Source organism: Dasypus novemcinctus, chromosome 3 (assembly GCF_030445035.2).
Source record: "Dasypus novemcinctus isolate mDasNov1 chromosome 3, mDasNov1.1.hap2, whole genome shotgun sequence".
Lineage (NCBI taxonomy): Eukaryota > Metazoa > Chordata > Mammalia > Cingulata > Dasypodidae > Dasypus > Dasypus novemcinctus.
In genome coordinates, this window is record NC_080675.1 from 114,780,101 (window position 1) to 114,797,876 (window position 17,776).

Here is a 17,776-nt window from a genome sequence, read left to right on the forward strand (position 1 = left end):
TACCCAATAAATTTCCTCTGCTTTGTCCTAAATACACCAATCACCTCAAACCCTAACCCCCAATGGTAGTCAATAAAACCAGAAGCTCCTAGAGAGGGGGCGTGTGTTTCACCCTGTAGCAGACCGCACCGGTGTCTTGGGTTGTATACTCTCTCTTCTTGTTTCTTTTTTTTTTCTTTTTTTTTAAGATTTTTATTTATTTATTTCTCTCCCCTTCCCCTCTCCCCACCTCCCCCACTCCCCCTCACCCTGGTTGTCTGTTCCCTGTGTCTATTTGCTGCATCTTCTTTGTCCGCTTCTGTTGTCAGCGGCACCGGAATCTGTGTTTCTTTTGGTTGCGTCATCTTGTTGTGTCAGCTCTCTGTGTGTGCAGCGCCATTCCTGGGCAGGCTGCACTTCCTTTCGCGCTGGGCGGCTCTCCTTACAGCGCACACTCTTTGCGCGTGGGGCTCCCCTACGCGGGGGACACCCCTGCATGGCACTGCTCGGGTCAAGGAGGCTCGGGGTTTGACCCATAGACCTCCCATGTGGTAAATTGATGCCTTAACCACTGGGCCAAGTCCGCCGCCAGGAGATTTTTTTTTTTAAGCTATTTACATTAAACAGTTTATTCAGAACAGAAACAAATGATAAGCAATCCAAAAATCCAACAATAAGTGAATGACTAGATAAATTAAGGACTAAATATATTTCTCTTGTACCTGGTTCATAGGAAGTTCTTAGTATTTATTAAATGAATGGTATTCCCCTATGTTGGAATACTATGTAACCAAGTGCATATGAAATCAGGTTAAGGAAAAAATAACTTTAAAAAAGCTAAAGATTTACATCTATAGAAAACCTATGGAGGCACACTGTTAATCAGGAGTAGGGGAAAGCCACCTGTCACATTTGCACAGCAATTAAAAAGGCGTCCTCATACATACTCCCTTTGATTCTCACAACAACCCTGCGAAGTACGCACAGGAGGTATTAACTCCATTTTACACGTGAGGAAGCTGACCCAAGAAGGTCGCCAATGGTTGACCAAGACTCTAGCCCCCGCCTGTCGGTACCAGGTCCAGTACACCTTTCCACGGCACCACTCGGTACCGTGATTGGCGTTGGTGGGATGTCTCTGTTCTCTTTTCTTCCCCTGCATTACGCTTGCAAACCGAGCCCAGAGACGCGCCGCCGCAGACCAGCAGGTGTCGGGAGAGGCGCGGGCTCCTGCTGCGATGGACCAGCGCGGCACGCACCTCCGACCCCGGCCGCCTGCGTCGCCCTCGTCACCGTAGCCTCCCGCTAGGGTCCCGCGACCATAGAGTCCGGAAGTGTGACCAGAGTGGCGCCCCGCGACCAGCGAGGGCCGCACCTCGGCGGGCGGGCGGGATGGCCTCAGCGCTGGCGCTGAGGGTGGTGGTCGGGCTGGCGGCCGCGGCGCTGGCGACCGTGCTCTTGGAGCACTACGGCCTGGCCCGCACGCCCGCGCCGCTGCGGAAGCCCCGCGTCCCCCGAAGCCGGCAGCCCGCCCCGGGCCCGGGAGACAACAATATCTTCTGGGGTCTGCAGGTGACGCGGCGTGGGCCCGGCGAGTGCGGGTGCAGAGCGGGCACCGCGCGGAGAGGCGTGGGCTGGTCTGTGCGCGCAGACCACCCGCGGCAGTTTGGGCCCCACTCTCGGCCCGGCTTCAGTCAGGTTGTAGCTGGAGAGTGTTCAGTCCCGGCCCTGCCCGGGCTCATTCTTTCCCCCGGGGGTAGGGGGTGGGTGGCATCCTTGCCTTCTCTTTCCGCCCAGGAGAGCTGCTTGGCCGCCCCTGTCCATGCTGCCGCTTCCTGACTCAGATATCTCTGTTTTAAATACCTGCTTTCGGCAGATATCCGACCTTCACCTGAGCAGGTTTCAGGATCGAGGCAGAGCGATAGACTTAGAGAAGTTCTGTTCTGAAACTATTGACATCATTCAACCAGCTCTCGTCCTAGTAACAGGTACGGAGGATTGCCGTGCTTCATGTTGTTCTGGGGTCCCGATAGTAGAATGCTAGCCTGGGTTGTGGCTTTTCACTTTAGGTAGCTTGTGAGCACTGTGAGGTAGAAACGTTATAATTCCCTTTGCCTGTGACCGGCCAGGCTAAATGATTTGCTGTAGCAAGGTTCTGTCAAAGCTGTAGAAGCGAGGCTCACGATTCTCATGTCAGTGTACTGTCTGCTACATTTGTATCTGATTTTTCTTGTTGTCTTTGCTGCAGTTCTGGATTTGTAAAAGAATTAGGGAAAGCCCTTTAACCATAAACCATAAGTTCTCTTCTCTTTCTTCAGTCTTATATGATCAATTGTTTGAGACTTCAAGACGGGGCACTTTTTCTTCATCCCTTGGTACTTCTGTAGCTTGGGTTCCCTAGACTCTTCAAACCCCTAACCATTTGCTTCCAAACTTGTTGGTGTGGAAGGTAGGGAGCATCTATCTTGTCTACTGTGGAACTCATCTCCCACCTACCTTACTGAAACAACCCTTACTGATATGATGGAGTATTAGTCCTCATTTTATGGAAAAGCCTCAATTTCAAATGTTCTGCCTAGTTTACTAGGAATTTTGGTATTTCATTTTCCAGACAGCACTTTCCAGATTGCTTCTTGCTTTAAAAATAACACTTGGACAGATCTTATATCATAATTTGGAGTTTGGAAAATATGGTCACCATACATATTAGGCACCTGCCCAACGTGATGGAATTTCATGTAAAATATTTTCATTTTATCAGAGTCTCATGCTGTATTTTGTATTGCTGTCTTTAAAGATTTTTTTTCACATATCCCATTGCTAATATCACAGGAGGTTAAATAGGGGCTTGCTAACCCATAGCAAATAAGTAAAACCCTTGCAAACAAATAAAACATTTTAGATGGCTTGTCTCTGTATATAGATGGACTCATAAGCAGTTGTATTTATACATGTTGAGTACTTTAAGTATCTTTGTTCCTTCTGTGTGCACTTTTTAATTTGAACTTCTGGGGTTTATTTTGCTTTGTGATTCAATTCTTATATAAACCTACAGGAGACCTGACAGATGCCAAAACAAAGGACAAGCTGGGATCCAGGCAGCATGAAGTAGAATGGCAAACTTACCAGGGTATTCTAAAGAGGACAAGAGTCATGGAAAAAACCAAGTGGCTGGATATTAGAGGAAATCATGGTGAGTCAAGACCCAGGAATGATTAAGACTGTTATTTTTCCTTTAGGAATTTAGATTATCCAATTTAGATAGTCAAGTTATAAATGGGACAATGTAACATAGGTTGAGATATGCTGACGACCACAACTATAATATGATTTTTTTTATCGCCCCCCTCCCCACCTTGCCACCTGCGCTCACTGTCTGCTATCTCCACTTGCTGCCCATTCTTCTGTGTCTGCTTGTCTTCTCATCTTGTCTTCTCTTTAGGAGGCGCTGGGAGCCAATCCCGGGACCTCCGATGTGGGAGAGAGACACTCAATTGCCTTTGTCACCCCAGCTCCTTGGTCTGCTGTGTCTCTCACTGTCTTTCCTCTGCATCTCCCTTTATTGTGTCATCTTGCTGTGCCAGCTCTCCACCGCATGGGCTGTCAGCTCTCTGTAGCATGGGATGTCAGCTCTCTGTGACGGGGGCCAGCTTGCCTTCACCAGGAGGCCCTGGGAATTGAACCTGGGGCCTCCCATGTAGGAGACAGGAGCTCAATCACTTGAGTCACATCCGCTTCCTTATAATATGATTTTAACACTTCGATTTCACCATTAGCCTTTGAGGTGAGAGTTGATGTGACGCTTTCTTCTTTACATGGAAGAAAAATTTCCAGCAAAACTCATGTAAGGCAGATGTTTAAAATATATATACATCTTGCTAAGTGAATGAAGCCAAATCCAAAAGTCTACAAACCATATTTCATTTATATGACATTCAGGACAATGCAAGACTATAGATAGAGAACAGATTTGTGGTCACCAGGGGTTAGGGATGGGAGGAAAGGATAACTATAAAGAGGCACCATGAGGGAATTTTTTGGGGTGATGGACCTGTTCTACACCTTGATTGTGGTGGTGACTTGATGACTATGCATATGTCAAAACCCATAGAATTGTACACCACAAAGAGTGAGTTTTACTGTATGTAAATTTAAAGATTAAAATTTTAAAATGTAAACAAATTCCCATATACATGGGCAGAGAAATGGATAATCCCTTACCATTTTTCAGGTTTTTGTTGTTTTAGTGAGGAAATGAACTCTTTTCCAAGAGTCCTGATAGTTGGTTTGTTAGTTTGTCTATTTTTTTAAATGCTGACTTTCCTGTTGATAAGTACTTCATTTGTCTACTTCATTTGCTTATTCAGTGCTGGCCTCTTTTTTTGACTATCATTTAAAACAATTCTACCTGGTAAAATAAACAGTTATTTGTTTGATCAGAAAATGCCCTCTTTATAAGTAGTTCTTATAAAGCAGCTAATAAAAATAAGTTAGGGAGCGGATGTGGCTCAAGCCATTGAGTGCCTGCTTTCCACCTGGGGGGAGGTCCTGGGTTTGGTACCTAGTGCCTCCTAAAAATAACAAGCAAACAATAGAAAGAGCCAACTCAGGTGAGCTGATGTGGCTCAGTGGTTGAGCATTGGCTTTGCACATAGGAAGTCCTGGGTTCAATCTCCAAACGAGTACCTCAAAAAAATAAAAATAAAAATAGGGTATCTCGCTTATAACTTTCTGTAGTATATTTATGTTTCCTGTTTTCCTGATCCTAATTAGTGGTATATGTCAAATTATTTTGCAACAAATAGCAAATTTCTCTCTATTTTTAAAAGTTTCCAAGCAAGATAATGACTTCTAATAACTGATATCTTGTGATCAGATAATTTGAATAGTCTTTTGGAGTTCATAGTAATGTAATTTATCTTGTATAGACATAAATGCTTAGGGTCTGTATTTATATATGTTTATATATTGTGTTAAGATAGAGGAAGGAACTAATATTTACAAATAAGATTTAACTGTAACAGAGTTGTTCTTTTATTTAGCAAGAGGATTGCAAACATGCTAATATTTCTTTTGACCTAAATTGAATTTATAGCTGATTCTCTAAGGTTATTGAAAATGTAGTGGATTCCTAGAAGTCAAAGGTGATAAACAATTTTAGCTACTACAGTTAATTCTATGAAATCTTTATATTTCAAGATGTGTTCTGTGATGTTCTTAATCATATCACTTATCATTATATAACTCTTTTCCCACTAAATCTTTTTAAGATTTAAAAATATAGGGACTTTGTCCCCATAATCTAAGTGATATGCTGTTTAGAAGCACTTGTATCAATAATTAGGCATGAATTTACTCCTTGTTGACTTTCAGAATTACACGATTAAAACAGCAGCAGCAACAGCCTAATCATTTAACTTCAAATTGATTTATTCCAAATAGTGCATAATTCAAGGTACCTATTATTCCCCAGTATACTAGGTACCTTTAGTAAATTTTCAGATAACCTGAATTTTGTTACACTATCAAGTTTTAAAATTTTCAATCTAACTGATTGGAATTCTGCCTTTTAAAGTATTATAGAAAGAAGTGTCATTTTTCTTTCATCATTAAAATGTTTGCTTTTTCCTTTTTAAAATAGATGCATTCAATATTCCAAGTCTGGAGAGTGTTGAGAACTATTACAGGTACTGTAATGAACAGAAGATGGACCACTATGTAGAGTCTGCTACAGGGAGAGTATAGTTAATACAATGAATGGGTGAAAACATTTTTTTTTAACAGAAAAGATTTCTACATAAAGAATCTCTGGTAAATTACGAAAAGAGGTTTTTGGGTGTGTGTGTGACAGATTTGGTTCTTTTTGCTTCTTTGGATTTTTTTTTCACTTAATTCTTTTTATTTCTTATACTTTAATACCTATTATTAGTTGGTCACTCCTGGCTGCTCTGTCCTTTCATCTCAATATATGATATTAATATTAAAGCTTTCTTTATGTGCCAGGAATGTGAAAAGGGCTGGGGAGCTTTCAGGGAGAAAACTAATTCTCTAGTTCTGATGAGTTGAGCTTCTTCATATGCTTGTAATTTGACTTTCAGTACCAGGATATTCAATAGCTTTGTTCTGCACTTTCAATCAATTAAATTAAGTATTTATTGAGAGTACATGACTAGTTAGATAGTGAGACAAATATAAGAGCTAACATTTAAAAATGTGGCTTCTGCCTCAGTCTAGTTAAGGGAGATAAAAATTGTTTAGAAAACAATTAGAATATGAAGAAATGGCTGATGAAATGCTAGATTATGTGCTGCACATGCTAATACTATGAAAAACCAGGAAAGGCATTAGATTGGCATGAGGTAACTAAGCCTTTATAAAAGAAGTGGAAATTGAATCTAGTCTTGAAAGATGGATAGCATTTGGAGAAGTAAGAAATGCCAAGGAATATGTTTTAGGCAAAACGATCAGCATGAACAGAGCTTTAAAAGCTGGAATGGAGCTTGGGAAGATCATAAAGAAACTGATAATACCAGAATCAGAAGTTCACACTGAGGACTGGTATGATGTTGGATAGGTAGCTTGGGGCCAGTTTATGTAGGTTGCAAGTGATAAATATAGGAATTTAGATGTGATAGGTTAGTAAGAGTTCATAATCCAGAATAGGTTTTTTTTTTAAGATTTATTTTTTATTTATTTCTCTTTCCTTCCCCCCTCCCCAGTTGCCTGCTCTTCGTGTCCATTCACTTTGTGTTCTTCTGTGTCCACTTGTAATTCTTGTCAGCAGCACCAGGAATTTGTAAAACCTTTTCATATCACTAGCTGGGTGCAAACTTAAGGAACAGACAGCTTAGAGACTAACTCCCATAGATACTGCTTTAAAATATTAAAAACACAGCATGCAAAAAAAGACTACAAGACAGACCAAAAAAACAGGAAATGATGGCCAATCTGAAGAAACAAGATAAAAAAAAATATTAAAAAATCCAGAAACCATGAAAAAAGAAGACCAGTCTTTGACATATCAAAGACTTAAAACAAAACAAAACAACTCCTCAATATGCTCAAGGAGATAAAGGAAAACACAGAGAAATTACTAAAGGATATAAGAAAAACAGTGATTGAACAATATGATAGAAATTTTTAAAAATGAACCAAATAGAAGTACTAGATTGAAGAGCACAATCACTGAAAAGAAAAATTCTCTAGAACATTTCAACAGCAGATATGAGCTGACAGAAGAAAGAATCAATGAACTCAAAGATAAGACAATTGAAATGATTCAGTCTGAGGAGTAGAGAGAAAAAGGAGTGAAAAAAAGTGAAGAGAGCCTAAGAAATCTGTGGGACACCATCAAGTGCACTAATATATGTATTATGGGAGTCCCAGAGGAAGAGGGAAAAAACGGGGGGGGGGGGGGGGGAAGGGGAATGCACAGAAGGATTATTCAAAGAAATAATGGTACTTTTAATAATTGGTAGAACATCTAGACAGATAATCAATAAAGAAACAAGATTTGAATGATACCCTAAATCAGTAGACCCAACAGAACACTTCATCCAACAGTGGCAGAATATACAGTCTTCTTTAATGCACATGGATCATTCTCTAGGATAGGCCATGCATTAGGTTACAAAACAAGTCTCAAAAAATTCAAAAAAAATTTGAAATCATACAATCTATCTTCTCCAACCACAATGGTTAGAAAAAGAAATCAATAATAGAGGGAGAACAGAAAATTTACAAATGTGTGGAAATTAAATACATACAAGGGAAGAAATCATAAGGGAAATAAGGAAAAATCTTGAGGCGAATGAAAACAAAAATACAACATACCAAAACTTATAGGATGCAGCAAAGGCAATGCAAAGAGGGAAATTTATAGCTCAAAGTGCATACATTAAAAAAAGAAGGAAGGTCTCAAATTAGTGACCTAACCATACAACAGGAAGATCTAGAAAAAGAAGAGCAAACTAAACCCAAAGTGAGCAAAAGGAAGGAAATAACAAAGATTAGAGCAGAGGTAAATAGAGAATAAAACAAACAAAAATGAAAAATAAAACAATAGAATCAACAAAACTAAAAGTTGCTTCTTTGAAAAGATCAATAAATTGACAAACCTTTACCCACACTGATAAAGGAAAAAAAGAGAAGATACAAATAACTAAAATCAGAAATGAAAGGGACATTACTACCAACCCCATAGAAATAAAAAAAAGATCATAAAAGGATACTGTGAACAACTGTATGCCAACAAATTAGATAACCTAGATGAAATGGACAAATTCCTGGAAACACAAATAACCTACACTGACTAGGAACAATTGAATCACTCATCAAAAACCTGGAAGCGGACTTGGCCCAATGGATAGGGCATCTGCCTACCACATGGGAGGTCCATGGTTCAAGCCCGGGCCTCCTTGACCCGTGTGGAGCTGGCCCACATGCAGTGCTGATGCGCGTAAGGAGTGCCATGCCATACAGGGGCGTCCCCCACATAGGGGAGCCCCACGTGCAAGGAGTACACCCCATAAGGAGAGCTGCCCAGCGTGAAAGAAAGTGCAGCCTGCCCAAGAATGGCACCGCACACACGGAGAGCTGACACAACAAGATGATGCAACAAAAAGAAACAAATTCCCGGTGCCACTGATAAGGATAGAAGCAGTCACAGAAGAACGCACAGAGAGCAGACAACTGGGAGGGGGTGGGGGGAGAGAAATAAATAAAAAATAAATCTTTAAAAAAAAAAAACAACTGCCAACAAAGCAAAGACCAGGATCAGATGGTGAATTCTACCAAATATTCCAATGAAAATTAACACCAGTACTACTCAAACTCTTTCAAAAAATTGAAGAGGATGGAACACTCCTGAACTCATTCTATGAGGCCAACATCACCTGAAAACCAAAGCCAGTTACCATATGAATGGAAAATTACAGATCAATATCCTTTACAATACTGATGCAAAAATCCTCAACAAAATACTAGCAAACTGAATTCAGCATGTTAAAAGAATTATACACTATGTTCAGGTGGGATTTATCCAAGGTACACAAGGGTGATTCACTATAAGAAAACCAATTAATGTAATACACCACATTAACAGAATGAAAGAAAAAAACACATCATCATCTCAGTTGATGCAGAAAGGCATTTGACAAAATCTAGCACCCTTCTTTATAAAAACTCTTAGAACACTAGGAATAGAAGGAAACTCCCTAAAACACAATAAAGGCACATATGAAAAACCCACTGCTCGCATCATACTGAATGGTGAAAGACTGAAAACTTTCCCTCTAAGATCAGGAATCAGACAAGGATGCCCACTTTACCACTGTTACTCAAAATTGTACTTAAAGTAATAACCAGAGCAATCAGGTAAGATAAAGAATAAAAGTCATCCAAATTGGAAAAGGAGAAGTAAAATTTTCACTGTTTTCAAATGACATGAACCTAAGTAAAATCCACAAAGCTACTAGAGCTAATAAATAAGTTTAGCAAAATGGCAGCATATAAGATCAACACACAAACTAAGTAATGTTCCTATATATTAGTTATGAAGAATCTGAAAAGAAAATCAAGAAAAAAAATTCTATTTACAGTAGCAACTAAAAGAATAAAATAGCAATAAATTTATCAAGGATGTGAAGTACTTATACATGGAAAACTACAAAGCATTGCAAAAAAAAAAAAAACAGGGAAGACCTAAATAAATGGAAGGACTTTCCATGTTCAGAGATTGGAAGACTAACCATTGTCAAGATGTTAATTCTCCCCAAAACAATATTCAGTTTAAATGCAATGCCAATCAAAATTCCAACAACCTTCTTTGCAGAAAGGGAAAAACCAATCACCAAATTTATATGTAAGGATATAGTGCCCTGATTAGCCAAAGCTATCTTGAAAAAGATGAGCAAAGTTGGAGGACGCACATTTCTTGATTTTAATAGTTATTACAAAGCCACAGTAATCAAAACAGCATGGTACTGGCACAAGGACAGGCATATGGACCAATGGAATAAAAAATGAGAGTTCAGAAAGAAACCCTCACATTTATGGCCAACTGATTTTCAACAAGGGTGACAAGTTCACTCGATTGGTAAAAAACAGTCTTTTCAACAAATGGTGCTGGGAAAACTGGATATTCATGTGGAAAAAAGATAAAGGTGGGCTTGTCCCTCACATCACACACAAAAATCAACTCAAAATGGATAAAAAATCTAAATATAAGAAAACTATTAAACTCCTAGAAGAAAACATCAGGAAGCATCTTTAGGACCCTGTGTTAAGCAATGCTTTCTTAGACCCAGAGCACAAGCAACAAAAGAATAAAATAGATAAAATGGCATCAAAATTAAACACTTTTTTGCATAAAAGAATTTTATCATGAAACTAAAAAGACAACCTACAGAATGGGAGAAAGTATTTGGAAACCACATATCTGATTAGGAATATTATAATATCCTGACTATATAAACTCAACAACAGAAAGACAAATAATAAATATAGGCAGAAGGGGAGTGGATGTAGCTCAGAGGATAAGCACCTGCTGCTACCAGGTCCTGGGTTTGATCCCTGGAACCTCCTTTAAAAGAATATATACATATATATATATGCATAAGACTTGAATATACATTTCTCCAAAGAAAATACACAAATGGCCAAAAAGCACATGAAAAAATGCTTGACATCATTGGCTATTAATATAATGCAAATCAAACCCACAATGAGATACCATTTCACACCCACTAGAATGACTACTACTTTTTTCTTTTTTTTTTTTTTTTTTACACTATTTTTTAAAAATGGAAAATAACAAGTGTTGGAGAGGATATGGAAGAATAGGAATACTCATTCATCAATGGTGGGGATGTAAAGTGGTGCATCAGCTATGGAAGACAGTTGGGTGGTTCCTCAGAAAGTTATGTATAGAATTACCATATGACTTGCCAATTCCACTTCTAGATATATACCCAAAGAACTGAAAGCAGGGACTCAAACAGATATTTGCATAATGATGTCCACAGAGGCATTATTCACAATTGCCAAAAGATGGAAGCAAACCAAGTGTCTTTAACGGATGAATAGATAAACAAAATGGTATATACATACTATAGTATATTATTAATCCATAAAAAAGAATGAGTTCTGATACATGCAACGATATGGATGAACTTAAAGTCATCATTTTGAGTGAAATAGGCCAGACACAAAAGGACTAATATTGTTGATTGCACTGATATGAATAATTAGAAAAAACAAATTTATAGTCAGAAAGTAGAATAAAGATTACCAGAAGCCAAGGAGGGAGTAGGGAATGGGTAGTTAATGCTTAATTGGTACAGAGTTTTGTTGGGGTTGATGGGAAAGTTTTGGTAATAGAAGTGATGGTAGCACAGCACTGTGATATAATTAACACCACTTGGTTATATATTTGTGGTTAAAAGAGGAAATGTTATTAAAAATTAATTGAAAAAGCAACAATTTAGGATTGTGTAACACATTGAACCCTAAAATAAACTGTGGACTCTAGTTAATAGTATAATAATATTCCTTCATTACAATAGCATTACATTAATGCAAAGTGTTAATAATAGGAAAAACTGTGTAAAGAGAGATCTACGGGAATTCTGTATTTTCTGCATGATTTTTCTGTAAACCTACAACTTCTCTAATAAAGAAAAGGTTAAAAAGAAAAAGGATTTCTAAATTATTCCAAAATTCATAATTCAAACTATGCTAAAATTAACTCATATATTTTAACCTCTGTTTTCAAATACCTGAATTTTTTTTTTTACATACTTGAATTTTAATGTATCAATGTAGGAAAGGAACCCAATGTATGTGAGATTATAATATCCTGAGGTAACATTCTGAAAACAAAATAAGCCATGAAAAGTATCAATAAAAAATGTTAATGGGGGAAAAACCCTGAAATAGAAACTTAGAAAATAGCCAGAAGGGAGGCAATAGAACTAATTGACTTTGTTTAAATTATGTTTGACAAGTTTTGAGTATTAATTGTAATGTCTAGGACAATATATTTTTGCTTGGATTATGGTATAGTTGATGGCTTTTGTGGCTTAAATATAGCTTCCTGATAGCACATTAATTTTCAGAAGTTTATTTGTATTTTTTCATGTGTTCCTAATTAAAACATCATATCACTTAGATATCATTTTTATCACTTAGGTAAAAGATGATACCAACTTTTCTTAAAATGTTCTGAAATTTCAATAATGTAGGTATGCCCCCAAAGTAATCTGTACTTCTCATTTATTCAAGAAATACTTAACTGCTTGCCTACTCTGTGTACTATGTTTTACTTCATCCTTTCTCCTGCTTTTCCCTCTCCAACTTTAGGGACACCTGAACACTGTTGACACTTAAGGTGATAAGGACTTTGACCCTGTGTATGTTATCAATATATTTTAATAACTGAAAAAGATTTAGTAACTGAAAAAGATTTACTGACCAAAATCTAGACTAATATTTTTCTCCTGGCCATCTTGATGACTTATTTATAATTGTGAATTAAGCTTCTGTAGTACTGTTTCAAGGAGTAAAGTCTTTGGTTATCACAGTACACTGTGAACTCTGCTAGGTTATTAATAGGCCTTCACTAAATTCTTTTAATGACTGTTAAGTACCAGTTCGCTGGATTGTGATTCATTCATCTCTTTCTTTCCTTTTTCTTTTTTCAACCATAAGTCTTTATTGATGGATCAAAGAATACAATTTTAATGGAACAATAAGGCACAACTGTGGATCAAACAGTTTGCTATATAGCCAAAAGGAAAAAAGCCATAATCTTAGAAACTTTAAATATGCAAGTCAAGGAGCCTCTGAAGTACCTGTTTAGCAGATCAATATCAGGCAATTCTTCTCTTTTATACAATTCCTATAATACATCACTTGATCACCAAGTCAGACTGATACTTTATAAAGAATTTATCATTCATTTACACTAGAGCCATCCAGCTTGGCTACTCTGCTGTTTCCTACCCCTTCCTGATCCCTTTGCAGTGATATTTTTTAGTAATTCCCTTCCTAAAGAATTGTGTGCGCATCTTGGATAACCTTCCAAAGCAAGGAAGTAAGCGAGTAAGCAGGCAAGCAACAAGTCAGAGAAATACTAATGAATAGATTCAGATGGACAGGTATTAAGATGACAACAGTCTGATTCAACGAAATCTAAACTTTGGCAAAAAACCTGCTCTGTTCAAAGGCCTATAGTGCCCCTCAGGTTGTGCCAACAATGCCAGGCCCCCTTATTTTTAAGGGATCAGCAGAGGTCTATACAAGGAGCTTAGGAAGCCAATGTAGCCAGGCAGCTAACATTACAATACAGTCAATGCTTTGGACTTGTATTAGGAGCCTGCTATGGCTTCCAGCATAATTATTTGCCACGTATAAAATTCCTAGAGAATTTTGTACAAAACTTGAAGACACCAAGGACTATCTTTAAATCTCTTGGACTGGGATAAGTTAGGCACTTCCATAACACTAATCTACTTTGTAAAGTGAAGGAAAAACATTCCAGTGCACATAACACTGAGGCATGAACCATGCTGCAGAGGTGTGAATATAGGAGGCTTTGCAGGTTGCCCAGCCTCCTTGTTCAAAAAGCCATAAGAAAGTCCCCAAGCATATTGCCAGAGCAGCCATTCTGGTGGTAAAGGTGCCTCTAAACAAGGAAACCTCCAGGCATATGGCTATTTTCTGAAGAGTCAACACTGCACTAAAAAGAGTAGCCATGTAGAAACGTATGCTGAGAATCAGAGGCCAGAGTAGAATGACTGGGGTAAGCCATCTAAAGGACTTGGCTCTACACCTCTCACCAAGGCCACCACCTCTTCAAGAACAGCTCCTTCTTGCAGCCCTTTGATTATAGAGCAGAATACAGGGACCAAGAGAGTCATTCTTTTGAGAGAAGTGTTGGTTACCAAAAAGCTCCTGGAAAGGCCATATCCCAGAGACCCATTTAAGACTGATTAGGCTTTGGCATGCTCTTTCAACCTTTTTATATGTCCTTTTCTTCCTACTTCTCTGTCACCAACGTTCTAATCACCTGGTCTTTCAATCTCCTTGCTTTTCATTAAGCCTTAAAATCCCCCACTCTAATACTTGGTACCTCAAGCTATGCCTGTTAAATGTATTGTATGAGTCTTTAGAAGAATATTTTATAAGAGAGAAAATCTTTAAAATTTCTTTTAATCATGTTATTAATTGTGGTTCTATTTAATGTATTTCATTATCAGATTAGAAAATTTTCTTTTCGAAGGGAGAATAAATCTATTGTCATATAGGGGAAAGAGCTCAAATTCATTCTCTCTTTTTTATGATCATGCTAAAATTTTCCTGCCTTTTTTTTTTTTTAGGAAATATTCTGCTGTACAGAAGGTTGGCTCTTTCCACTATGTCCACAACACTCCCTTTGGCAACTATTCTTTCATCTGTGTGGATGCCACCCTCAATCCAGGGCCTAAGAGACCCTATAATTTTTTTGGAATTTTAAATGAGGTACTATAAAAATCTTACCTCCCTTTGTAGCTTACATATTTTCTTTTTTTCTCTGATATATATGACTCACTTAAAATTATCCTAGGTAAACAAGTTCTTATCTAGAAATGCTTGAACAAAGTATTAACTCTGGTTACAGCTATGGCTAGAAGTTGTTACTGGCTACTTCAACTCTGTTAATGCTATCCTTCTTTTTGTTCCAAAGTCTGGGAAAGAAGTACCTCACATTTTTAACTTGTTCAGGGGACATTTATTTAAAATGTATGGAGTGCAAGATACACTTTGCAAGGTACAGGGCATATAGCTCTGTGTACAATATGGTATGTTCTTAAATACTCCCAGTTGACATTTCTAACTAAAGGCTTATATGTTTTTTTATTAGAGAAGGGCAACTATTGAAGTAGGTAAGTTTCTTTTAAAGTATTTTTGGCAAGGTTAGGTGAAAACTGTTGCTGGGTTAAAATTGTCTGGAAAGTCACATCTGAGAACCTCTCACTATTTCTTGGTACAACAAATGCCATGTTATTAAATATCTAATGAGCATGTATCCATCTGCAAGACACATATGCCCATATGCCAAGTCTCTGGCCTCTTAAGAGAATTTAATCTAGTGATGGCGTGTACTATCAGTACAGAAATAATTATAATAAAGGGCAGAATTTGCTGAGTGATTTGAAGTTTCAGAGATGCTTCAACAGAATATTGTCCTAAAAGGGGTTATGTTATATTGGGCATTTTATTTAATGAAGGGGTATATTTTGTTTCCTACCTACTATGTGTCTTTAGACAGATTTGGTTAACTTATTTTAAATCGTATTTCTTAGAATAGTGTTTTTAAGGGCATGATTCAAGAATCATCTTTATGAAAATCAACTGGAGTCATAAAAATGAAGATTTCCAGGCCCCTTCCAGACTTACTATCTTGTTAAGCACTTAACAGATAATATTAATGCATATTTATATATATACATATTATTTTTTGAAATCAAGTACATGATATATGAGTTACATACAATAAAATGCACTCATTTTAAATGCACAGTTTGAAGAGTTTTGGCAAACTGGTGTAAACTGCTAGCATAATCAATACTTAAACATTTCCATCACTCCTGAAAATTCTCTTTTGCCACTTTGCAGTAGGTCTTCACCCTCCAATCCCAGGAACCACTAGTTAGTTTTTTTTTTATCACTGCAGATTAGTTTTGCTTGTTCTAGTATTTCATATAAATGAAACAATAAAGTATGTGTTCATCTGTGTAGGTTCTTTTGCTCTTTGGCTCAATACAATGTTTCTGAGATTCATCCATATTCTTGTGTGAATCAGTAGTTCTTTCCTTTTTGTTGATGATTAGTATTGTATTATAGGGATATATTAAATTCACATATGCTGATGGTTTCTGGTTTTTGGCTATCATGAGTGACCTACTATGAATATTCAGGCACAAATATTCCTGTAGACATATTGTGCATGTTGTTTTAGAAGTTTAATTTTGATGTCCTTGTTATTAATTGCAATGTGTTAAACAGACCTGAAAACATTAAGGTGATTTCTTTCTTTTTTAATTTCCATATCTACCAATTGGGGATAATACCTGCCCTATTTATCACAGAGTTATTTTTTGGGTCAAATGAATTATAATGTATGTGAAAACATTTTGAAACTTTTAGAGGTCCATGCAAGTTTAATTGGTTTGGTTTAAGCCCTAGACACAATATTATTATAAAACTTCAGGGGAGTTGTTTAATTTGTTGACATTGAATTTAAGGATCCTTCTATGTTTTTCCCATTTCAGAAACAGATGGAAGAGCTTTTATTACTGGCCAAGGAAAGTAGTCAGAGCAACCATACTATATGGTTTGGACATTTTACAACATCCACTATCCTTTCTCCATCACCAGGAATCCGGTCAATAATGAGGTGAGACAGACCTCCAAAATAAAAATTGTTTTTAGCTCTTTTATGTTGCTTTATGTAGTTTGCTTTCCTAAAGAGGCATTTTTATTAGTTTGGCATCACAAGTTATCTTTTTTTATTTATTCCATTTATTTTTCATGGTTAGTTCAGCTACAGCTTATTTGTGTGGGCACCTCCATACGCTTGGTGGACTGATGCCTGTTTTGCACACTCGTCACTTCCAGGGCACTTTGGAACTTGAGGTGGGAGACTGGAAGGATAACAGAAGGTAAGGGAACTACCCCACAAAATAAAACTTATACATTTAAGTTTTGCTAAAGCAATAAGCATTTTCTTATTGATATTATGGCTGAGCCCAGTCAAGGAAAAACTTTTGATGTTTCTTTCTTTTCTGTTATTTTTTTTTTAAAGTAATATATTATACCAACAATCTTTGTCATTCTGCAAAAACCTTATATAGCAGCAGAGATGTTTGCCATCAGTATGTTACATTGGATTTTCAAGATGCATCCATTAGAAAATAGTTCTTAAACTCTAGTGTGCATAAAAATTAAGGAAGAATTTATTACAAATGAAAATTTTCAGGCCCTACCTCTGGAGATTTTAACTGCATTTTTAAAATGCCCACAAGGTAGTCTATGGACCACTCTTTAAGAAACACTAAAACCAGAAATACATCATTTCTCCTTGAATTTTATATCTACCATTCTAGTTACTGCTACAAGATGCTAGTGATTTAGTCTTTAAGTAGATGATAGACAATTTTATTAAGGTTAAAGCCTCTCTACTAGAGAACATGAATTATTTATTAAATTTAATTATTTAATTATTTTTTAGAATTCACCATAAATTTTGAGGACTATTTAAGTGAAATAGTTTAACTATAGATGAGTATCACCTCATTTTTTAACTATTTATCAACTGCTCTTTAATTTATTCAAACCCAGTATTTTGAAGATATTAGACACACTAAAAATATTTGTTGAGCTGAATATGTTATCTTTCTATTTTAACTACTTCCATTAATTAAAAAACAGTTTTATATCTTAGAACGTACTTCCTCATTTCTATTGGCTTTTTCTAGAAACTTCATATGAACTATAGTTGAAGCCTGTAATTACTTGGTAACTATAATTACTTTGAGCTTAGATTTGCCAGTCATGATTATGAGGCTGTGGGCTGGGCTCTAATAGTTTTCCTAACTCTTAATCAGCTTCTTCATTTCTTATAAATGCTGTATTTTACAAATTATGTGATGTTAATTATAAACCGTTTCCCTTCTTTCTCTTCCTGCCTGCTCTCCTGTGTTCCAGCTGTGGGGTTTATCTGGCGTTCTAATGAAAGGACCTAACTTTCACCTGC

General features: G+C 37.1%; 1 protein-coding gene across 4 annotated transcripts in view; it reads left to right on the forward strand.

The window, feature by feature from the left end:
- Window positions 1–1,181: 1,181 nt before the first annotated feature.
- The window catches only part of TMEM62 (transmembrane protein 62), a 43,089-nt gene continuing 26,494 nt past the window's right edge, over window positions 1,182–17,776 (forward strand). For 2 of the 4 annotated variants that reach the window (XM_023591217.3, XM_023591218.3), the window contains exons 1-7: window positions 1,316–1,551; window positions 1,856–1,967; window positions 3,035–3,172; window positions 5,621–5,666; window positions 14,358–14,499; window positions 16,293–16,417; window positions 16,560–16,682. In XM_023591217.3, the coding sequence (XP_023446985.1) occupies window positions 1,372–1,551; window positions 1,856–1,967; window positions 3,035–3,172; window positions 5,621–5,666; window positions 14,358–14,499; window positions 16,293–16,417; window positions 16,560–16,682 (866 nt within the window). In that variant the 5' untranslated portion in view covers window positions 1,316–1,371. Of the gene's footprint in view, window positions 1,552–1,855; window positions 1,968–3,034; window positions 3,173–5,620; window positions 5,667–14,357; window positions 14,500–16,292; window positions 16,418–16,559; window positions 16,683–17,776 lie in introns of all 4 variants that reach the window. The other 2 variants (XM_004466709.5, XM_058294020.2) reach the window with 2 other exon arrangements.